The 24802-nt window shown below is 34.1% G+C and overlaps 2 protein-coding genes across 2 annotated transcripts in view; one reads left to right on the top strand and one right to left on the bottom strand.

Moving 5' to 3' along the window:
* Positions 1-1351: 1351 nt before the first annotated feature.
* Positions 1352-3907, bottom strand: LOC111057102 (60S acidic ribosomal protein P1; the record flags this gene model as incomplete). The annotated part of the gene is given in 2 exon segments (XM_039440141.1): positions 1352-1613; positions 3472-3907. Coding segments are annotated over 2 exon segments (331 nt in total), but the record flags the coding sequence as incomplete, so codon positions are not given.
* A 115-nt stretch (positions 3908-4022) lies between these two features.
* Positions 4023-24802, top strand: part of LOC111057101 (DNA polymerase alpha catalytic subunit) — a 57916-nt gene continuing 37136 nt past the window's right edge. Inside the window, exons 1-12 of the mRNA XM_039440140.1 lie at positions 4023-4189; positions 4374-4583; positions 7078-7301; positions 8398-8510; positions 9030-9144; positions 11430-11585; positions 14899-15143; positions 17010-17130; positions 18148-18312; positions 19847-20038; positions 21805-21981; positions 23009-23237. Of these exons, the coding sequence (XP_039296074.1) occupies positions 4171-4189; positions 4374-4583; positions 7078-7301; positions 8398-8510; positions 9030-9144; positions 11430-11585; positions 14899-15143; positions 17010-17130; positions 18148-18312; positions 19847-20038; positions 21805-21981; positions 23009-23237 (1966 nt within the window). The 5' untranslated portion in view covers positions 4023-4170. The remainder of the gene's footprint in view (positions 4190-4373; positions 4584-7077; positions 7302-8397; positions 8511-9029; positions 9145-11429; positions 11586-14898; positions 15144-17009; positions 17131-18147; positions 18313-19846; positions 20039-21804; positions 21982-23008; positions 23238-24802) is intronic.

Here is a 24802-nt window from a genome sequence, read left to right as displayed (position 1 = left end):
ACATGCTTCTAAAATGTGGTATAATCATAGGGTATCCAACTCATTTTCTAACTTAATATTACCATAGAGAAACAATAGCGTAAGTAGATATCCCATGGTATAGGGCGTTCATGTAGCAATTTTTAATGTTATCTCAAGCCGATTATTACTGTTTTTACCGGGTAAGAGTGTATGAACGGCACAATATGAGAAACTACCAGCGTCCTAATGCTCACGGGAAAGAACTATGTGGACTATCAGCTTGAGATAACAGTAAAAGTTGCGACATAAACGCCCTATACCATGGGATATCTGTTTATGCTATTGTTCTCTATGATATTACTTTCTAGTCTTCATCTCTCTGAAGAATCAGATAGCAATACAGTTTCCAAATGCTAATGAATTAATATTATTAAACGAAAATCCAAATTAAATTCTGTAATTCACAGAAGTCTTCAGGGTGAATTACAGCATTTCATATGGATTTTCGTTTAATAATAAGAAAGCAATACCATTGCTATCTTACACTGCCATTATAACGTGGACCTCACTAGTCTCTCATACTGTAACATTCTTACACTCTCACCCAGCCAAAGCAGTAATAATAGACAGTAGTTAACAGTGATTGGCTTAAGATGATAAAAAATTAGCTTGAAATTTGGAACTTAAATGACTAGGCCTATGAGATATATTTATGATATATTTTATCTATGCCGATACTGATGAGTGGTAAACAAGCTTAAGGCTGTGCAAAGTCTAAAAATATACTTTCTACTGGTGATATTTTCTCCAAGTTTTTCGATTTGTATATCATCAAGCTATCAAAATGAAAAAAATTTCACAGGAAAACATTTTTTCCCCGATCATTACTTTTGGAGATATGAGCGCCTTAAGTTTTATTTTTGGGACAGAACATTTCAAATTCAGTAAGAGATAAATCCATGAAATTTGACAAGAATTTTCTCAAAATATCAATTTTTGAGAAAGCTATTCAATTTACCAAAAATAACTTTTAGTTTAGTTATTTTTGGTAATTTGAATAACTTTCTCAAAAATTTATATTTTTAGAAAATTTTTGTTCTACTAGATCAACAATACTATGAAGAATTCATCCTTCACATCTCATGGATTTATCTCTTACCGAATTTGAAATGTTCCGTCACGAAACTTCAAACTTAGCCGCTCATATCTGGAAAAGTAATGATCGAAAAAAAAATGTTTTCCTGAAAAAACGTTTTTATTTTGATATCTTGATGATATAAAAATCTAATAACTTTGAAAAATATCACCAGTAGGAAGTTTATTTTTAGCCTTTGCACAACCTTAAAAGTTCCCTACACTATAAATTGACAGGTTACGTTTGCCAACTTACCGAAGCCCATGTCGTCGTCAGACTCATTCTCGCTCTCCTCCTTCTTCTTCTCTTCCTTCTTCTCCTCCTTGGCGGCGGGGGCAGCGCCTCCAGCAGCAGCAGGGGCGGCTCCACCTGCGGCAGGGGCGACTCCCACTCCGGCACCCACGTTCGTGATCAGGTCCTTCACGCTGACTCCCTCCAGAGCCTTGGCGAACAGACCCGACCAGTATGGCTCCACATCAACGCCCGCGGCCTTGATGATCGTCTGGATCTTCTCGCCCTGCAATAATAAAAATAAAGTTAGCATTGTTAGCAAGAATGTTGAATCTAATGCAAAAAGCAACCATAGCCTACTGTGCACAACATCAATAGCTAGATTTTTTTAAATATTCCACAATAGAAGCATGGGAGTTCAATCCAATACAAAATCAAACCATAAAATCACAAAATCAACCATACTGTGCACATCATTAATAGTTAGAAGCTTTATGAATATTCCAAAATAGAAATTGAGGTGTCCTTTTGCTTACTAGCCAATGCCATCATCTTGACCAGTAAAATAGAGACAAAACACATAAAAATTGAATGTTTCTGTTGATGGCTTTCAAATACTATGGCGAGGTCAACGTTATAACAGTATTTGATCAACATTGATGCTACTATCCTTTTTTATCATTCGACAAACAAAAAAGTACTATAATTTTATAACTCTACAACATTGCCAGATCGTTTTTCAACAATATAGAAATATAATTAATAAAATAATCTCAATTATGAAAATGTATGAGCTTACATCATTAGGGATATAGGCTACTATTTCCTTGACGAATGAAATATCATTGATCATTTTTAACAAGGATGAACAATTGATATTTCATAAGATATACCGGTATCGGCTATACATATGAAAGGCAGCGAATCGGCAACGCTGTTCTCCTATATTTTCCAACAGTAAAATTTAAAAAGTAACTTCCTTATGCCATAAGATATCTTTTAATGCTTCCTATTCTCTACGATAATACCTTTTAAAGTTATAGTATCCTAAAAATTCGATTGATAAGTTAATATTCAAATCTTACTTAGAAATAAATTTGTAATGACGCTCAGAAGGCAGAAAGTTATCAGCAGTTTGATAAATTTGGGTTCTCTCAGATGAGGGAGCCTGCCTCTAGTCATCATGGCGTCGTCGTTATGATCGTAAACTGAGGTAAATAAGGAACATCTAGAATAATTCTAGGGAGATTATCTTGTGATTGAATTTATAAAAATAAAGAATCTCTTTAGAAATCAAACTGAATTTAAAATAGATTAATCATAAGTGATATAATCATGGAAGCTTGCTCAGTAGGCAGTTGTTTTCAGCAGTTTGAAAATATTTGGGTTCACCTCAGAAGAGGGAGCCTGCCTTCAATCATCATGGCAAATATTGATTCAACACGTGGCGTTAATTTGTTAACTTCTATAATTTGTCACATTTAGAGGCCATCTAATAAAAAATATTTGTTGACATAATGAAGCAGAGTAGCATTAACTTACTTATACTCAAAATCTACGCTCAGTAGGCAGATGTTTTCAGCAGTTTGAGAATTTTTGGGTTCGTCTCAGATGAGGGAGCCTGCCTTGATCATCATCGCGTAAAATTTACATTCAACATGTGGAGACAAAAACCTCAATCAATGAATGGAAAACATTAATTGAAATATTAATAAACAAAAAATAGGCTGAAAGTTTGGAGGTCAATAGAAAGAGCTAACCTTCAATAACGTAACGTTACTGACTCATTATAATTGTAGAAACAAGTGATTCAAGTTTTAAAAGATAAAACGAGCAATTACAAAAGCATCAATTTAATTATTTTGATAAAATGACATATATTCAGGATTTAACCTGCCATAACTTATGGTGAAAGGCTATGAGTAGCCTAAGCAATGTTGTTGAGTGAGGGTAGGCTATATTTGTACAATTTGATCATAAAATTCAGGATAAATTAAGTGACCAATAACTAAAAACACTCAAATCAATGATAAAAGGAAAGATATTTATTAAAATTAATGAAGAGTCTAGTAAAGCCTAGGGAATCTTTGGTCACCATGTGGTGTTTTGTGAATGAAATTGAGGCAAGTTGAAATTATACTCACAGTTACGGCAACATCGTCATCGGCGAGGATGAGAGCTGAGTAGACACAGGCAAGTTCGGCTTTAGACATTTTAAATGGATTATTATTAGTTTTACTACGTGCAAGTCGCCAAATTCGGCCTTAGCTCTTCAAGAGAACAAGCACTTGTAAAACGATGATCAAAAGAAAACGTAGTAGGTTATGAATGAACCAAGGAAACGGATTCGCTCTAAGCTCAAACTACCAACTGTTAAATCCACTAATCAATCAACTTTTGATTAATATTCAAAACTTATGAATACAAAATAATGTTGATGAGAAAATCATAAATTGTTTTTTTATTATTTCCAAATTATTCATTATCTCACGAGGTATAAATTTTCGAAAGCAATATTGGACATAGAGTGATGCTTTTTTACTATTACTCGCTAAAAACAAAATCACATTATTTCACGTGATTTATTCATAATTATTCAATTGCTTTGCGAAAAATCAATTTTTAGATTGAAATTCTGCTCGTCTATTTTGAAGTTTGAAATGTTGGTTGTATTGGATTTTTGGCGCTTCAGCTCTAATATTTTGGAGAGTTTTGTTGTATAGGTTATGAAATTTGCAAAAGTAAATATCTAAAAAATTTGGTTCGTTTAAAATTGGTTTTAATCTAGAAATGCTGTGTACTATATATTAAAAACTTTCTCATCTAATCATAAAATCATCAACATGGAAGACTCCGATATAGGTACGGAAATTATTACTATTAACTATTACTATTTCTTTGATTGAAATGATGAACTTTTTTCAAGATTTCTATCAGCATTATATACTCAATTTATGTTATTTCAGTTGATAGAATATTTCTAGATTTTCTTCCACTATTAATTTATTTGCTTTAAGATTGAAATTTATTTATCTTCATTATCTAGGTGTCCAGCCTTTATCGACTGGCAGGTCTCGTCGTGAGAAGAAAGACAAACACGGTCGTCTGGCGGCTCTAGATCGTCTTCGTAAATTGAAGGGTGCCAAAAACAAATACGAGGTATCAGATATTGATAATGTGTATGAGGAGGTTGATGAGCGTGAATACTCTGAAAGGGTTCTGCAACGCCAGGAGGATGAATTCATTGTTGATGATGGTGAGTATGTACTCAAAAACAATTTTCAGCCTACTTTCTTTAATGATAGACCGTAGGCTACCATTTGCTCTCATCTACAGTATAAAAAATTTTACTGCTGTAGATGTCAAGACATATTCTTATTTTATTTTTATAATTATTTAAATAGCCTATCTATCTTGTGAGGTTTTTTACGTATGTGTATTTTTGTCTTAATGTTGTTAAATAATTTCTCCAAATAACATTGATACATTATTTATTAGCCGTTAGCCATTGCTACGTCTAAAGCGGCCTATTCACTAACCGATTTCTTGGCCAATTTGAGACAATATTCAAAATTGGATTCTATGTTGGGCCGTGAATGGGGTAGCTGATGGTGGGGCGAATGTTACTGGACAAGATTCTAGATTCATTTATTGTCAGAACACTTTAACAAAAATGCAAGACAAAGTCAACAATTAAATAAAAAATTCTAAAATATAACAATAAACGTTAAAAGTCATCACAGTCACATCGTAATATATACATAAAAAGACAAAGATAAGCAAATTTTATATAATATAATAAACATTTTTAAAACAGGTATATCACAGTTAAGAAAATACACAGACATCACCACAAATCCTTGTGGGTTAAGCGGGCTATTCGACTATTTGGTCCAACTACGTTGTGCAACCATGTTGGATCTATTACTACTCACGCTTCGGCTAGTTAGTGCAACAATAATAATAATAATGAGTTTCTGTTCATGGCGTGGTCATAGGTATGGTCACAAGTAAACAAGTCAAGAACATAAAAAACTGTCATAAGACAGGTCAAGAACAAAAATACACCTCAAAACACAAAAAGCAGCAGCAGAAGAAGCAGTAAGACAAATGCAAGAAGTATCTACTCACAGTCTGAGGATCACAATCATATAACTCCCTCAGAGAATAAAAGGGGTTCTCCTGAAGAAAAGCCCTCAGTCTCCTCTTCAAGACCGTCTCTGGCAGAGAGTCCTGGCTGAAACTCGCAGCTTGTTCAAAATTCTAGCTGGCTGGTAGATGAGGCTGCTCTGGGTCCTCCCCAATCTACAATATGGCAGGTCCAGCCTCAGCCTGCCTCTGGTTCCATGATTATGCACATCACCCCTGGTAGGCAAAGTACAGACACTGTGGAATGCCTTTATAGCTGACCTGTAAATGTAAAGATTGAATACAGTGAGAATATTTTCACTCAAAAAGAGGCTTACAATGTGCTAAAAGTTCTGCCCCACAAAGAATCCGGATGGCCTTCTTCTGCACCAGCAGTATATCTTTTACCTCAGAGGCACCACCCCACAAGGTGATGCCATATGCATCACACTCTGAAAGAAGGCGAAGTAACACATGCGGAGATGGGCCTCTGGTACACATCTCAGGCTCCTGAGCAAAAACAGCACCCTGCCCAACGTCCCCACTCACGTTCTAAATCAAAGCTAACTAGGCGGCTGACCTTGCGAGGTGGGACAAGTTGGGTGAACAGTTCACCAGACTTCTCCGACTCGTCTGGCAGCAATCGCCCTGCCCACAACAACCCCATTCACGGTCCGACGTCGAACTATGTTCTCCAAGTTAGACAAAACATCGGATAGTGAGTGAATGGCCCGCTTAAACAGTTCACCCTACTTGTCCAACCTCGGAAGGTCAGCCGCCTTGTCAGAGTCGAGTTCAAAAGTCAAAATTATTTATTACATATTCTTCAAGAATAGTAATTGTTGTCGAGTTAACACCTGAGTGGGGATGTCGGACTAACTCGTGGACAACCAATCGGAGCGTGAGTGGTGAAAGATACGACTCCGATCTCCCTGACAGCTCTTTTGAAGGCGGCCTTATCCAACTTCTTCCCACCAGGAGGCAGTTTGTTGAATAATTTCTTCTTCCTTACACGGGTTAGGCATTTCTGCCTGTTCCAAACCTCTGTGCATCAAAAATCAACCCATCTCTTCCTGGGATGTCCGCGATCACTTCTTCCAAATTCTTGAAGAATTTCTGGGCAGAAATCCTATAAGTGGCCTGCGATCGGTAGTGGTGTCTCCTGGGGGCATCCAACAGCTCATGGTGCCAGGTTTTGTGATATTGAACAAAGACAAGAAATTGGATAGTGAATGGCCCGCTTGATATTTTTGTGTTTTATCTCTCTTATCTTTGATAAGATAATGATTTTTGTGAGTTTTGAATTGTAAAATTGAGTGTGTAATTAAAGAATGTTAAGTGAAACATAACCTAGCTACATTTGGACTGTTGTATAAATTAGAATTGGAACCGTTTTGGGCGTGACCCTGTGGTACTTTTCTGTAAGTTGTGTAATTCTGAATGATTTAATAAAATAAATAAATATTTCTGTTATATTTTAATTTCAACAGCTCACAGTGCTTGGAGTTGTGGTAGTGAACATACAGTAGTTGGACAATAAATCGGATAGTTAACGGCTCGCTTAATATGTCTATTTATTGTTATTATATATTTCTTATTTTCTCGTTTATTTCGAATTGAAGATGGCGCCGGCTACGCGGAAGATGGCCGCGAGATATTCGACGAAGACATCTACATGGAGGAGAGCGAGGCATCGCGTCAGAAGGGGGGAAGCAAGGCGTCGGGACGCGGTCGTAAACGGGAGCCAAGTGACGTTGATGGCGAGGCGTCCAAACGGGCTAAAAGCGGTGACATTCGCAAACTCATCGGCAATATTGCGCACATTCCGTCCAAAAAGAAGACCGAGGTAAGCTAACTAATTAAAAAAAAATTATTAATACTTACTCGATAATTTAAATAAATAGTCTATTTAGCTGTAGTAAAGACAAATTTATATTTGGGATAAAAGTGGGGTGTACAATTTTAAATGTGGCGATTGTAATGCTGTAGGTCAGACTGGTAGAAGTTTCAAAAGTAGAATTAAAGAATGCATCAGATATTGGATTTAAAAAATGGGGAATCCAACTTTGCAGAACATATGATAACAAATAATCACAAGTTTACAGTTGAGGAGAATGTTGAGTTTCTGCATGTTATTAAATAAGGCAGATCTTTGAATATTCTAGTGGCTTTAGAAATAACAAGAGTAATTAAGGACAATTCCCAGTATAGTTTAAATGACCAGATTCATTTCAACCAATACAACACTACGAATTCAGTTTTATCATAACATTGTAAGCATACATTAAAGCATGAATTATCTCAATAATAATGAATTTATCTAATGTATATTTTATTTGCCAAGAAAAATCTTTTTCTATGATTTAATAATAAATTTTCATGATTGAGATGAAATTTTTGGTAGTTCATTATATTTCTCCTTAGTCAATAACTATTTAGCAACAGTGCAGCGGTAGAAAAGGAAAGAGTTATCTACTTTGTCTAATGTCAGACAAGGATAGCAAACCAATGTAAATCAGGTACTGACTTCATAACGTAAATCTAATTTTATCTATGAACCACACTTAAATTTATTTTCTTCAAACATTTCTCTAGATTTTTATTTTTTTTTCTGTAGTTGAGAAGTTTATATTGTGGTAATCATTCATATTAAATAAAAAGACCAAGAAATTGTCACAAACCACAGATTTATTGATAGTGTTTAGAGATTGACAGAGTTTTAGAGTTTATCAGAGATTGACAATGATTTAACAACCGAAACCGGTCTTTCTAACTATCAATAAATCTGTGGTTTATGACAATTTCTTAGTCTTTTTATTTAATCCCAAGAATATTGTAATTATTGTTTCAAATGATGTCCCTAATGATTGATATTTATAAATTATATGAAACTCTTCTCCACAATTCTGTTGATCTTTGTAACTTATTCTCTGAATTTTCAGGCGAAAAAATTGGACGAGGATAGTCATCTACAGGAGATATTGAAGGATTTCAACCCCCTAGACAATGAACAAAATAGAAGAGCGGAAAAACAATTTTCAAATATATCAACTAAGTAAGTGAGCTTTACCTATCTGTAATATTAGTTGCCTAATCCTCCTTAAAAATAATTATTAACTTCCGTTAAAGTCAAATTTTAATACATCAATTTCATGCTCCCAATATTTGTTTTTAATGATAATGATACTCTTATGAGTCTGAAACTTGTGCTTGGGTATTGGTGATATCATTATAATCTATGTCAAATCAAATTTGTTTCATTCTTTCACAATATTCAATTCAAATAGTAGAAAATTACATGCATTAAAAACATAATAATAAATCAAAAAATATATTTCATAGCATAAAAAATACAGTAGATATTTTTTAAACTATTAACGTTATTCAATATATTTTTCAAGCTTTTTCTATTTCAATTTTATTATATTTTTGTATCATCAATTATGATTACCTTTTCCATGAGAATCTTACCTACGGAAAGATGAAACTTTTCTATGACCAGCGTGAATGCAATGCACTGTCATTTAAAAAAAGAAAAATTATTGAAATTTGTTTTCATTTTGTTTCTTTACAGGGATTATTTGAAAAGTTTCGCTCCAGTTCAAAGTAGAAAAATGGAAACCTTTTCTCCGGCTAGACAAATAACTATTAATAGAAATAAGAATATTTCTCCGGCAGTTGCAAATGGAGTGAGTATTTTATGTATCTTTTCAATACTCTATATGTACATTTTTGAGAAAATGTACTCCTTATCATTTTTGCCAACTGAATAAGTAGTTAACAACAGAATTATTATTACTCAATAAGATCAATCTTTGCAATCGATTTAGAGTTTGTATTTTTTTCAGCAAAATAGCTCTCTATTAAATCTAATTCATAAGTTCTTTTTACAAATTCATACTTGAAATTACACAATTTTATCAAAAATATTGTTTCTCTTATTTTGCATGCAACATGCAATTTTAACATACAACATACATATTTTTATGATTTTGGTGGATGATGATATCTACATCCTACATCAGTATTCACTTATATCTAGGTAGATTAAGGCCCGCCGCAAAGTAGACCCACACTAATCCACGAAAAGCAACCCACGCCGTGGGATGTTTTGTAAACAATTTCTAGGCTTCTCCAGACATCTGTGTAATGATAATAATACATGCAATGAATAATCCACTTGTTAGCTGATTGATTATGAATAATTCTATAGCAATGGTTTACAAAACATCCCACGGCGTGGGTTGCTTTTCGTAGATTAGCGTGCGTCTACTTTGCGGCGGGCCTAATAGATAGATGACTTACACTTTACACTTTATAAGAATTACAGGCAAAGAGATTAGATATTGTCATAAACTAAAATCCATGCGCCTGGCGTGTTTCTAACCTAGGACTGTTCTAGCATCAGCATCAGTCATCAGATACTCATAGCGCATCATCTGGCTACAGTTTCTGAGCTTTTGCATTTTTGAAATAATAAACTAATGTATTCTAGATTCCTAAACTATTCTATACCCGAATGCGATGACTAAAGATAGTATCATTTCTTGGGACATAACGGCAAATATCCAAACTATATACTACCATAGAGAAAAGATAGCATAAGAAGATATTCCATGGTATAGGTCGTTTATGTTCCAAATTTCAATGTTAACTCAAGCCGATAATCCTATAAGCTCTTTTTCATGAAGCTGTTTAACGCTGGTAGTCTCTTATAATGTTTCGTTCTTAGGCTCAAGTCACACTTACGCGACTCAGGTCGAGAAGAGACTCGAATGTAGTCGAGAGCATGTGTTTCCAAATGGTGACACCAGTCGATTCTAGTCTCCGCGACGTCACCATTTGAAAACACATGCTCTCGACTATAGTGAGATCCACTTTATAATGGCAGTGTACGATTAACAATACTGTTGCTGTCCTTTTCTATCATACAACATAACAGATAGCGCTATCTCTCTCTCGCTTTGCAATGTTGTAAGTTTGCCAGAATATTTTATTTTTACTTTTGACAATGACTGTACAAAAGTAGACAAACAATTCTCAGCCGCCATTTTTTCTTCATTCTATCAAAATACTTGAGTACACAAGTCGTATAATTGACTTAAAATGTATTTTTGAAACAATAAAATAATTTTTAGACATTACCTTATAAAAAACACAAATTAAAATACCTGAAATGACATTTTAAAAGTTGATAACTAAACATCCTAAACTTCATCCATGCTTCAGTTAGCCTACACGTATAGGTTAGACCTACTCGTACCGGTATAAATAATATTGAAAGTTTTTTTCAGAATTATTCCCATTGAAATTACTCATTTTAAACAGGATTTCTATTTTTCTATTATTTTTAAAAGAAATTGGAATAGAATACCTACCAAATAACTCAATTTCTGTTGTTTTGAAATTCAGATTGTTGTATCACAGCTTTTTAAATTAGCCGCCAATTCAGTTTTGTATAAAAATAAAAATCTGATCTTAGTTATGAAAGCAAATTTTCGAATCAAATTATTAAAAAAATATATTCTCTTGATTAATTTGACATTAAATAGATTATTTTATCAAGGAAATGATAATTATTATTATATCAAATTTAATGGGATGAATTGAGTAACAGCTGTGTACACTCAGTGGCAAAATGGAGAGACTTGGCAACGTTTTTCTCCTATCTTTCTTTACTGCCATTATAACGTGGACCTCACTATAGTGTCGAGTCTCTTCTCGACCTGAGTCGCGTATGTGTGAGTTAAGCCTTACACTCTCACCCGGCCAAAACTGTAATAGTAATAATAGACAGTAGTCAACAGTAATCGGCTTGAAATTTGGAACATAAACGACATATACCATGGGATATCTTCTTATGCTATATTTTGTCTATGTTATTAGGTACTTTATTTTCAGTAATGTACTAATTCTTTATTCTTTTTTTATTTTGAACGATTTTTTAAAAGTTTGAATGAATTTTTCTTTTCAGGTATCAAATAAACTACCGGAAATAAGACCAATGCCAGTGAGAATAAAAAGAGAGGTGGTTGATCATAATCTAGAGCAGTACGATGATCATGGCGATGACTTTGGACTAGCTCTTGACGATTTTAATGAGGACGATATAAAAGACCTCCCTCCCCATGTGAGTTTGGCTAATATGATTCTACACTATTATTCAATTCAATTCTTATTTCACCAAAAAACAATACAAAGATTTGACAATTAGAAAAAAACAAAACAATAATTAGTATTCTAAATATCTATGTCAACTATCTGTAAAATACGGCTGGAGGTGAAAAACTACTGGCATAAGTGAAACACTTTTTCGCTAGTAGGAGTAGAGACTTAACTATTTCTAAATCTTAAGCTAATAATTCAAAATGGAATCTTTTATGCAAACAATGGAAAGTTGAAAGTATTCAAAATTAATGCTACTAATTAATCCTGACATGAAGTAAATTCGTATGGCTTTTGTTGGTGGGGAGTCCCTTTCGGGGAGGTCCCACCGCCTGAATATATAATTTAAGCCTGTCATACTTCAGCCGGGACCGGCAGTTTAACGTGCCCATCCGATAACACGGGAGTGATCTGGTTAAAAAACTTTTGGTAATGAGAAGGTTCGAACCCGGGATCTCTATGCTGCTACGCAAGCACTCTATCCACTAGACTACGGATCACTCCATCCTGACATAATAAATAGTTTTAAACGCTGAAAAAAACAATTTGAACTCATACAATATTGAGATTTAAGTAATAGTTGTGAAGTATTCAGTTTTTAATATTTATTGGTACAAACTTAATAGGTTCACCGATAAGCTCGTTCGGGATGCAGTTTACAATCGTTGGAGCGATGTATGCCAGCTGCTTAAGAATGACCGTTAAATTAGAATCATAAGTAACATATCTATGTGAATTGTATCTTGTTCTACGAGTTACATTAATTCTTGAAAATGAGCTTCTATGTTTATTGAAATATTTAACTATGCTAAGCACATAGAGTTGACGGATTGACATGACTCTCAGTTCACTGAATACAATTTTCGAAGGGAACAATATGGGTTCATTTAATATGGTTTTTATGGTCATTATAATGTCCATATGAATCTTACCACAGTATATAATCACTATTTAATTCTTCTATTCACTACAGTAAATAATGATTCTAGGCTTGAAATAAATTATTGTGGCTATTCAATCAATCATTTGACATAACACAACTTACAGAAAAGTACCACCGGCTTAAGCCCAAACTGTTTCCAATTCTAAATTATACGACAGTCCAAATGTAGCTAATTATTATTATTAAACAAAAATCCAGATTAAATGCTGCAACTCATCCCGAAGACTTCTGCTACTGCAAATATTGACAACAGGGTAAAAAGCTAGATGGAAATTCGATGATCGCTACTATACAAAAATTATTTGTCAGCCCGGATTTGTCAGTGAGCTCTGTTATCCGTAGATTGTCAGTTTGGTGTAGGGGTGAGCATTCCTGACGGCAATTATGAGGTACTGGGTTCGATTCCCGGGCTGACAAATAATTTTTGAATAGTAGAGCTCATCGAATTTCCATCTAGCTGTTTACCCTGTTGTCAATATTTGCAGTAGCAGAAGTCTTCGGGGTGAATTACAGCATTTAATTTGGATTTTCGTTTAATAGTAATAATAATTAATTCATTAGCATTTGAATAATTGCAATATCTTAGTAATTTCCATCTGCAAATGTAGCTAGGTTATGGTATATTTTTTGATTTTGCAATGGTTGGTTCAATTTTCTACGGTTGGGAATTGTACTAGCGTAGGCGTAGCGTACTTTGTACTGACAGAGTGCTCGTTAAAAGTTTGTGGAAAACATGTTGAAATGATTTTTCATAACATTTTGATGAATGTCTTTGCAAGAACGTTGAATAATGGTGTCCACATTAGCTCCAGATTTGTTCATGGGTTATAAGATGATGCTGCGAGATGGATGAACATACAGCTCTAGGTTCGTTCCGAACCACCGGAAAGCGATTTTCATGATTATTAAATGAGATTTATAGGATTCGGCTGTAGAAGTGGTCACTCTTCCAGAGGGAGTAGCAGGCGAAAGAATCTTCAATTATTTAATCGATATTAAAGCTGCACAACCTGGAGGCAGATTGACACCCGCACTGCGACTGCGGTGGTGATTTCCAATCAGATGACCACCTCTTAAAATGCTGTCTTGCTCCAGAATGCACAAAACATGACTTTTTCATTTTCCAGATGGAAATTACTGAGATATTGCAATTATTCGAATGCTAATGAATTAATAATTATTATTAAACGAAAATCCAAATTAAATGCTGTAAAGATCACCCCGAAGACTTCTACTACTGCAAATATTCGATTAATTTTTGAATAGTAGCGCTCATCGAATTTCCATCTAGCTGTTTACCCTGTTGTCAATATTTGCTGTAACAGAAGTCTTCGGGGTGATTTACAGCATTTAATTTGGATTTTCGTTTAATAATAATTATCTTCTCATTTTCAATGACAAAGCTGTTAAAACAGTGGATTATTAATCAAATGTTGGCATAAAGAATCACCTGACACTCACTCACGAACCTAAAGCTTAATTTGTTCATCATTATCGCCGAAACTTGTCTGTTCGTATTGAAATATAATAAGGGTACTAGTAATTGATGGTCTTTGTAATTAAACATTCGAGTAGTCCTATCAAAATGTTTAATTGTTTGCCATCGTTTGAAACGAATTATGATTATTGTGATAACCTTTTTGTCATAGTCATTCAATTTCAGCTGTTTTCCATGCATGAAATCAATCCGGTAATCAGCTATTTGCAGAACAAATAAACATATGATTCTCATTACAGCATACTCTACTGTAATGAAACCATATGTTTTCTTTACAGTCGAGTATGTTTCCTAGTTCCGAAATAGGAACAGCAAAACTGCTACAAAAACACCTTCAGCGCTCCAGGTGGAAGTTTTGTCAACTTCCACAAAATTCCCTATTCGGAATTTGTAAACTAGGTTATGTTTATAGAATGCATGTAGTAACTTCAGCACAAGCTGGTAATGTTTTCTATTTTTCAATTATTCTTCTTTAGATTGTTATGACAAAAAATAGTGTACCTTACGTGGACGTGAATGTCTTTTGCAGTGCTCGAATGAAATTCTAGTCTCGGCTAACGCCTCGACTAGAAACATCATTCTCGACTGCAAAAGGCCCCTTACCATCCTTGTGACGTAAGATACTCTTACAATATCAGATATGTGTTATTCATATTTGCTCTTTATTACTGCTGGAAAATGTTATATTTTCTGAATAGTCAAATGAGTTCTAATCCATTTCAGCAATCCTTATAAGTTATAGTAATCAGTATAATTGAAGTATAGTCAAAGTTATAACTATATATTATTCAACTATTTCAACAGCTATACTAATTGAAGATCTTTGATTTTTTCAAGATACCGGACAAGAAAGAAGACGACACCACTGATAGAAAACAGAAGGAGAATGAATTGTCTGCAAACATTAAATTGGAAGAAGTGAAGAAGGAGCAGAATACAGATGTGGCGAAAACTGAGTTGGAGTTAGAAATGGATTTTGGAATGGATGAATTCGCGGGAGAGGCAGACGCTTGGATGACAGAGGAACACGCGCGTCTCGAAAAGCAGCCACAAAAAACTGAATCAGTGGAATCGAAAAATTTGTAAGTCATCTTGGTTTTTATTATAATAGCATAAGAATATTGATATAGATATTGTTTTCAGTTATGAAACTCGTAATAACAACTCTGATTGAGAGGAATCGAAAAATGTGTTGGTCATCTTGATCTTTATGATAATAGCATAAGAATATATTATCTGTAATTTATTTATCTGTATTTATTTGAGGATATAATAATTAAATATCGGGACACCGAGCTTCGCTCGTTATTTATATTTATTGATAAAAAGAACACAATTCTCTAAAATCATCGTGTTTATATTTCACAGCTGGCTATACGTCATCTTATGAATTTCGGGGATGCGATATTTTGATTTTTCACACTCACTCGCTCACTCACTTTTTTACTATCCACAGCTGTTTCAGCCAAGGATGAATTATCCTTTTAATGTCGTTCAGCGAGTTTTCCCAAGGATGAAACCTAGTGCAATCGAATCTTTATAATATAAACCTACTATGAGATCCGTTAAACATAAATAATCAGATATAAAAATAGCCAGATATAAAAATAACCAGATATAAAAATAACCAGATATAAAAATAACCAGATATATAAATACAGAAATTGCTCGCTTAATATAATAGGATCATATAAGTATGATTGGGAAAGAACAACAGGCATTGCCCGAAACTATTAGGTATATTTCCAAATTTTGGTAATGAATGACATGTCAGAAAAATAGGTTTACTGTTGAAAGTTAAGTTCAAATTTTGTCCAAAAACTTCATATTGTAATTGATGTACTTTTCCATGACGAAATACGTTATACTAGTTAACATACTTTGCTTCAAAATAAATATTATTGGCTGATGAATTCCTCCTCAGGAATGAAATGCATTCCATATTATCAACTACAAACGTGAGGCTATTTAAAGATTTACTCTGAAACAAAGTGTCTTAACTTCAAAAGAGTAATATATGGCTCAACTCACACTTACGCGACTCAAATCGAGAAGAGACTGCAACTCTAGTCTCTTCTCGACGCAGCATGTGCTTTCAAATGGCGAGGTTGCGGAGACTAGAGTCGACTGGTCTGAGTGTCACCATTTGAAAACACATGCTGCGTCGAATTTCATGTGTCGTTTGCGCCAAAACAAACTCCAAACAGTCTGTATGTGAGTGTTTCATTTGTGTTTTGGAAAAAATGACGTAGGCCTTTGTTCAATCAGTTTAATTCTTTTTACACAATTTCTATAATTGGATTTAGTGATGAATCAAGTGAATTTAGTCAAAATTCAATCAAGTAAATCTAGTGATTTAATTTGTGACAATCATATTTATTTATTTATTTATTCACAATTAATTGGAAGCACAAGTTTGATTGATACAATAATTGGAAGAACTAAGAGGTTTCTAGTGAGGTCCACGTTATAATGGCAGTGGAGAAAGATAGGAGAAAAACGTTGCCGATCCTCTGTCTTGTCAATGCCTTCTTTGGAGGCTAACTGATACCGGTTTATTGATGTAATATTTACTGTCCATTCTCGTTTGAAATAATCAATTATATTTTATCAACCAAAAATTATATTTTTCAATGATTTCATAATTAATTTTCATAATCAAGATTACTTATGTTGTTAATGAATTTTATTTCTACAATGTTGAAAAACGATCTGGCAACAGAGCAAAGCGAGAGAGATAGCGATATCGGCTTTGTTGAATAAAAGACAAGGATAGCAATACCATTGCTAATATAATCAAACACTGCCATTATAACGTGGACCTCACTATAGTCAAAATTACATCTCTTCTAGATTTTCAAAAAAATATATTTACAAAACTTTATTATTCTAATTACCAATCAACTTGTGAATTGTGTATGAATAATGTATTTTTATGTAAATTGCAGTGATGATGACTGGGAGAAGATTATAAATAATACTGAAAGCAAGGAAGAAATAGGCGATCGTAATTGCAAACCGGTAGATAATTCTAAGTTACCTCTCATAGAAACTGAGAAGAAGGAAAAGGTGAAGTTTTTTTCTCGCTACCTCTCATTAATACAGTGTATTTGTTATTATACATTTCTCATTTCCTTTTTTCTCACATACCGTAAATAAAATGTATATATTTTAAAAATGTTTTGACGAGAAGAAAATCTATGATCATTGACAGACTGAAGTATGAAACGCTTGATTATGTTGAAAAATAGAATGATATAATTATTAAGAATTAAATTAGGATTGAATCTACGTTAATTAATCATTGAAACACATCCTTTCAAAATCTGGTTCTGATTTAGTGACCTTTTTCCCGTATCATTGTGAAGAAGACAGTGTTAAAACATATAAAGTTTCCAAATTTTCAGTCAGATTTGTGAGTTGGTAGTGAAATCACATGTATAGATGGTCCTCCTTTTCAAAATATAAAAGATTATGTTACTTCTAGTATCATACCAAACACATTGTTATAAATATTATTGTGAAAAAATGCATTGTACGTTTGATGATCGATCTCTATTGATTGTGATCTACATATACATTCGATTTTGAGTTGTGTAGTTTGCCGATAAGTTTATGAATTTAATAGATCCAGAATATTCCGGATTTGAACATATAAGCACAATAAATTTAATGTTTTTAATGTATTTTATTTACACTTGAAATGGCTCTTGAAGAGTTGAAACTACTAGTTTTGCAAAAAAAGAAAGGATGCTTAGTAATTTTTTTACTGTGTCTAAATAATCAGTAGACGCAAATAGAAGAGTAAATACTAGAAACTTTGTTTCTTTGTTGCTATGATTTGTAATTAATTGAATGATTATGAAACAATTATTATTACTAATAGTAAGGCTAATATTAAGTTATTAAAAAATAGTAGATGACATGGCTAAATCTTCACAATATACTGTACTTTCACAATGGCCCTTCTCAATTATTTGTATTCATGAGCGAGGTCTACTGTTCGCAGAACTACTAGTTAACTTCTAATCAAGTTGATATTAGTTTTTTAAGCTACTGTATTATCGAATTTTTATTTATTTTCAGGTTATTTACTTTTACTACCTAGATGCTCATGATGAGTATTTCCTGCAACCTGGTACAGTTTTCCTGTTCGGGAAATTGTGGGATGAGAAGGAAAAGTCTTGTCAGAGTTGTTGCGTTACTGTGAAAAACATTTATCGGAAAATTCTGCTATTGCCGAGAGAAAAGGTGAGCTGAAAATTACATTTGAACAATTTTAAGATGTTATAATATTGACTAAATGTTGTTTCATCATTAAAATCTTTGAAAACATTGAAAAATTACGAGCTTGTAGTAAATCCTCTTTGTTTTAGACTGTCAGCATTGTTTGAATGGGAGGCATTGATGTTATATATAAGGAATGCTGACAGTTGAAAGTGAATCTCACTATATTGCTTTCACAAAGCTAGTGGCACTAAACGTTGCAGCGGTCAGACTCGGTTTTCTCCCAGTTTTTCTTCATTTCAGTTAATCATGTCAACTAATTTTTTTGAATGAGAATGGTTATTTGGAAGTAGAATCATAGAGGAACAATAGCATAAGTAGATATCCCATGGTATAGGGCGTCTATGTCGCAACTTTTACTGTTATCTGAAGCTGTTAGTCCACGTAATTCTTTCTTGTGAAGCTTTATGACGCTGGTAGTCTCTCATATTGGTAGAGAGTTAGTGGGAAGAATACTTCGAATATTCTTTCCAAAGAATGGACATTGATATGTCCAAAGCTCCGCCAATTTATGTAAGATGCATAACAATATTATCTATTTTATCTATAGTTATTACAAATTGTTTTTTTTTTTCATATTATATACAGCTCAATAATTATTTTCTTAATTTATATTTTGTAAATTCATCCATAATTTTGCTGTATTGTAAGCTATTGTATATAAGTGCATAAGCCAGTATATATTGTAATTACGTAAATAATGTACTCAATCAATCAATCAATACTCAATCAATATTGTGCCGTTCATACATTCTTACCCGGTCAAAACAGTAAAAATCAACAGTAATCGGCTTGAGATAACAGTAGAAATTGCGACATAAACGCCCTATACCACGGGATATCTACTTACGCTATTGTTTCTCTATGGTAGAATGTTCTATTAAGCTAGGCACACACCAGTTAGTCAAGACAAGACAAGATATGATCAGACACAATACTTCACATAGTTGCTTATGACGCAACTCACACTGATTAGTCATTGCAATTAGACATGTCTTCATAAGCAACAATGTGAAGTATTGTGACTGAACGTGTCTGATTATGTCTTGTCTTGTCTAACCGGTGTACGCCCAGCCTTAGGCTGGTCACACACCGATTAGTCAAGACAAGACTAGTCACGTTTACTCACAATACTTCACATAGTCTCTTATGGAGTCATGTCTGATAGCAATGACTACAATGACTAATCAGTGTGTGTTATAAGCAGCAGTGTGAAGTATTGTGACTAAACGTTACTAGTCTTGTCTTGCCTAATCGGTGTTTGACCAGCCTTACTGTATGACAATTATTTCAAAAGTCTAAATAATTATAAAATAATTGAAATAATTATATTACAGTAATACTATACCAGCAGTTGGTTAACTGTAATTTCTAATTTATCTTCCATCTTAGATTGTCTTATTCAATGTATAACTTGTTTCATTGTGTAATATTATTCCGACAATCTTTAGAATATTTGTCACAAATGCATTTTGAGTCGATATAATTTTTGTTTCAGAAAATCAACATACATTCTGGAAAAATCTCCGACGATCCTGTCTCAATGAAAGATGTGTATGAAGAATTCGCCAAAAGTGTGTCTGCTAAATATAAAATTCTGGACTTCAAGTGTCGTACTGTCACCAAAAGCTATGCTTTCGACATGAATGAAATTCCTCTCGTATCTGAGTATCTTGAAGTGAGATATCCGGTAAGTGTATTATTTATCAACTAGCAGGTAACCCGTGCTCCGCAAGGGTCTACTTTAGAACTTGACAAACTGAAAACTTGATCGAGTGGAATCTTGAAGTGGGCTAAGAACCATGCTCGGTTAATTAAGAATCGATATACAAAGTTTATACAAGTTTATTAGTCCAGTAGTTCAGACGTGATGATGCGTCAAACATAATTTTCCTATCCCGTACATTTATAAGCCAGTTCTTTCCTTTATTAAAGTATAGATAAGTTCTTCAACTTTGTACCTTCAACCTGACAAAATTGGACTGGTTATTAATTTGGGTACCATTTTAACCATCTGTTTCGGAAATGTAGTCTCTCTAGAGTATAGTTCTATATTAACATATGGTATGTATTGATGTCCCATGAATGAAATTTGGGCTTCGAGGTGCACGAGATTGATATTTTTAGAATCAATGTGCAAAATTTGGAGATCCAAATCATTCCCGGTTTTCCGGTATGCAATCCACAAATTGACACGTTTTGATGCGAACAAACGAACAAACACAACCCTACTCTCTCTTATTATATAGATTATCGAGTAGCTGCAATTATAACTAAACTGAGTTACAATAAGAGTAACAAGAAAAACTGAATTTTTGTTGAAGTTCAAATATTGTACTCAAGCAGGTAACCCGTGCTCTGCAAGGGCCCATTTTAGAACTTGACAAACTGAAAACTTGATCCAATGAAATCTTGACGTAATGAAATCTTGAAGAATTGAAAATAGGCCTATAACCATTTTAGGTTAAGAATCTATATGCAAAAATTCAAGTTAATCAGTCCAGTAGTTCAGACGTGATGATGCGTCAAACATAATTTTCACATCCCGTATGTGTATAAGCCAGTTCTTTTCTTTATTATAGTATAGATTACACATGATGTGTTCATAAAAAATATTATTTCAATAATTTCTTAACCTATGTTTCACTTGTTACAACAGTTATAATAACAACAGTATCTATTTCATCTATTTTATTTTCCAAGTTTCTTTCACAGTAGGTTCTTTTTTATGTTATGTTGAATTTTTATGTTACATAATCAGTAGGTCCAGCATTTTAAGAACATGAATATTGGTATATTGATATAATTATTGTTTGTCTGATTTTGATATGTTATAAAAAAATAATATTTCCTTGTTAACAGGAGATACCAAATATGTATGTATGGAATATGTATATCGGGGAGCGGTTTGACTCAGTGGTCGCGCTGATAAGCTATCGCTTGGATAAGTTAAGAATCATGCGCCTGCTACTCCCGTTGGAAGGGTGACCACTTGAGCCAACTCCTCTGAATATGATTCATGAGTTGTAAAATCGCTTCCCCGTGGTTCGGAACCTACCTAAAACTGTAGGTCCGTTTATCTCTCATTATCATCAGCCTAATTACCCACGCACAAGCCTGGAGCTCATGTGGGCATCACTCTCAGCAAGAAAAAAATGTAGTTAGAAATCCTCAACTCACACTCATGCGACTCAGGTCGAGAAGAGACTCGACTCTAGTCGAGAGCATGTGTTTCCAAATTGTGTCACTCAGACCAGTCGACTGTCATTATTTGAAATCACGTGCTCTCGACTAGAGTCGAGTCTCTTCTCGACCTGAGTCGCGTAAGTGTGAGTTGAGACAAAGAAATAGATATGTAAGTAAAGTACTTAATAAAGTGGAACAATCAGTGTCTCAATTTTGGTTGAATGTTGCCAATTTTTGAATTAATTGCTAAATTTTTGATGATTTTTGCAGGCTAAATACCAAAAACTGCCCAACGATTTGCATGGTGAAACGTTCTCACATGCGTTCGGCATGAACCGCAGTTTTGTCGAGCATCTTCTGGTTGAAAAAAAGATAAAAGGACCGCGCTGGATGGCTATCAAGAATCCTGCGCCTGTTTCAAATCAGATGACTTGGTGTCGCTATGAGGTAACATCAATCACTATAATGATCTGTAATGTTTTTTCAGCCAAACAATAGAGTGCTATTTAGGATCACTTTTTCCAAAGTTGGTTTAACTATTGACCCGTTTAATTAACGTATGTTTGCATTTATTAGAATGTTGTTTCAAATCCTGTTTCAAATCAGTTGACTTGGTGTCGCTATGAGGTAACATCAATCACTATAATGAGCTTTAATGTTTTTTTCAGCCAAACAATGGAGTGCTATTTAGGGTCACTGTATCCAAACTTGGTTTTACTATTGACCCGTTTAATTAACGTATGTTTGCATTTATTAGAATGTGTTTCAATTGTGTGAACTGATGGTTTAAACTAGAATTTTAGTTCAAGTATTCTGAAGAAATTGACCCTTAACAAAGAAATTCTTTGGCCTACATCCACCACCTCGGTTTGAACAGAGATAGATCAGCTATTTGTTACTTTTATTAAGCCATAGAGAAAATATAGCATTAGAAGATATCCCATGATATAGGTTTTCTATGTTCCAAATTTCGAGCCAATTTTCTGTTAACTCAAGTTGATAACTGTCGACTATTGTCTATTATTACTGTTTTCTTGGGGTGAAAGTGTAAAACTGGCACAGCATGAGAGACTACCAGCGTCACATAGCTTCAAGAACTACTAGGACTATCAGATTGAGTTGATATTGAAAATTGGAACATAAACGCCCTATACCAAGGGATATCTTCTTGAGCTATCTTTTGTCTATGGTTGAACGCCGTAAAATTATGACATCGCATTGTCGTCCGATTCGTTCATTAATTCTCCTGACATGGTTTATATTAGATGATAGTATTTTTAGACAATTCAATTCAAATGAACCGTCAAATTTGATTTAGACGTATCTTATATTAAACAACTCAAGCCCGGCTTCCAAAATTAATTGATTGATTTTAGATTTGTTGCATTTTTTCTGTATGGTAGTGTGTTCCCGAGAGTGAGATTTGACTTGTAATGGAAGGTGGAAGAGAAACTAATTTTCAATTGTGTTGCAGGTTACCTGTTCGGACAGTGATTTGATCACAGTTTTCGATGACGATGCAGTTTTGAAACAGTTGGGCGAGCGCTCCGCTCCACCAATCACAGTTCTCACATTGTCCGCGAGGGTCGCATGTTCGCCCAACAAACGCTCCGGAGAGTTTGTCAGCATTGCTTGCCTAGTCAGCAAAAATTTCCCCCTCGAAGGAGCAGCGCCCAAACAGCAGTTTCAGCAACATTTTAGCGGTAAGACAGCATTCTCTCCATTATAAAAAGCTTTCACATTTAATATTATCGTATGTATTATTAGTACATTGTAAATACATTAGATAGCATTCACATTATTCAATTTGATAATCCATCTTATTTTTTCTCAGCTTTTTCCCACTGAGGTGGGGTCGGCGGTTTTGGCTTAGTCGCTTCCAGGAGTCTCGGTTGTGAGATGGTGTTAGTCCCTTTTCTGCAAGATCTTGGGCGATACAATTTTCCCATTTCTTCCTAGGTCTTCCCCATTCCTTCGACATCTAAGTGGTCGATCTTTTTTCCCACATAATCGTCCTCCCTTCTCTCCACATGTCCATACCACTGCAGTCTTTTTTCTTGTATTTTCTTTGATATTTCTGTAACCTTCATTCTGTTTCTTATTATTTCATTTCGGATTCTATCCCTTCAATAATCTATCTATATCACTAAAATAACAATTCAAAACTAAAATAAATACATTGAATGAATAACTCAATAAATATCTTTTGGAAGTTTAAAGTTTATTCAAACTTGAAACAAGTTTATTCTAAGTGCGTAGATAGTTTCAGTAGAAGTAAGATAGGTTTTAGTTGTTAGTCATATTGACAGCGTACAGAGCATTTTAGCATCTTGAACTCCAATTCCTCAGCGGCGCCTATAGTCGCGTGGCTTGAATCGTACATTCGTCGCTCAAGGTATAATAGCATTGGATGCACATAAATTAATATATGCATGCGTGATCACTGATCATGCATGACCAATAGCGCAGATGAGAAACAAAATGAGGAAAGAGCAATAGGAACAGTGACACTGAACACGTGCACTTGCTGGTTGCGTTCAGTGTGAGCAGCTACAGGTAAGTCACAATGTGTTTCAATGCTCCTTTCCAGATTTTTTCCTTGTCTCATGCATATGGTCTCACGTGCACTTGCACATACACGCATCCAATGTGATCACACCCTTAGGAATTGAACCTTCAGTGATAAATCAGGATGCATAACACTCAGCAACGTGAAGAAGATAGCATTTTGTGGTGAGTTAGGAGTCACCACAATCTTGGCTCTGTCATCATCTTCAAATATAATATATTGTTGAATAATTGGTATAGTGTGATTCCTGAATACTTGGTCAATACTTGAATAGGTTTTCATAGAATAACATGCCTAGATTTTATATTTTATTTTAATTTTATTCAAGTATATGTATGAGTAATTATGCCTATTTATTTATATTTTTAATGATATGTCATATTATAAAGATTTTGTAATATGTTTTGAATATTCTAATTGGCAATAAAATGAAATTGAAAAAAGTACCATTCTTTTCCCGAAGACACGACCGGTTTCGGCTATCTATACCATTCTCAAGTGACAAATGAATGATTATTAGCAAGTTTATTACTGGGAGTAGTGAGCAGGTTAAGAGTTTATATTTTGTTCTGTTGTTGATACAGTTGTCACGCATATTCATGTAAATGTGTTGTTAGTATTGAAAAATATCGTACATTACGTACATTATTCAATTCAATTTATTCAATTTCAATTCACAATACAAAGCACAAGATACAT

Source organism: Nilaparvata lugens, chromosome 13 (genome assembly GCF_014356525.2).
Source record: "Nilaparvata lugens isolate BPH chromosome 13, ASM1435652v1, whole genome shotgun sequence".
NCBI classification, from domain to species: Eukaryota; Metazoa; Arthropoda; class Insecta; order Hemiptera; family Delphacidae; genus Nilaparvata; species Nilaparvata lugens.
Note: the sequence above shows the minus strand (reverse complement) of the source record. Positions and strands in the feature narration are given on the sequence as shown.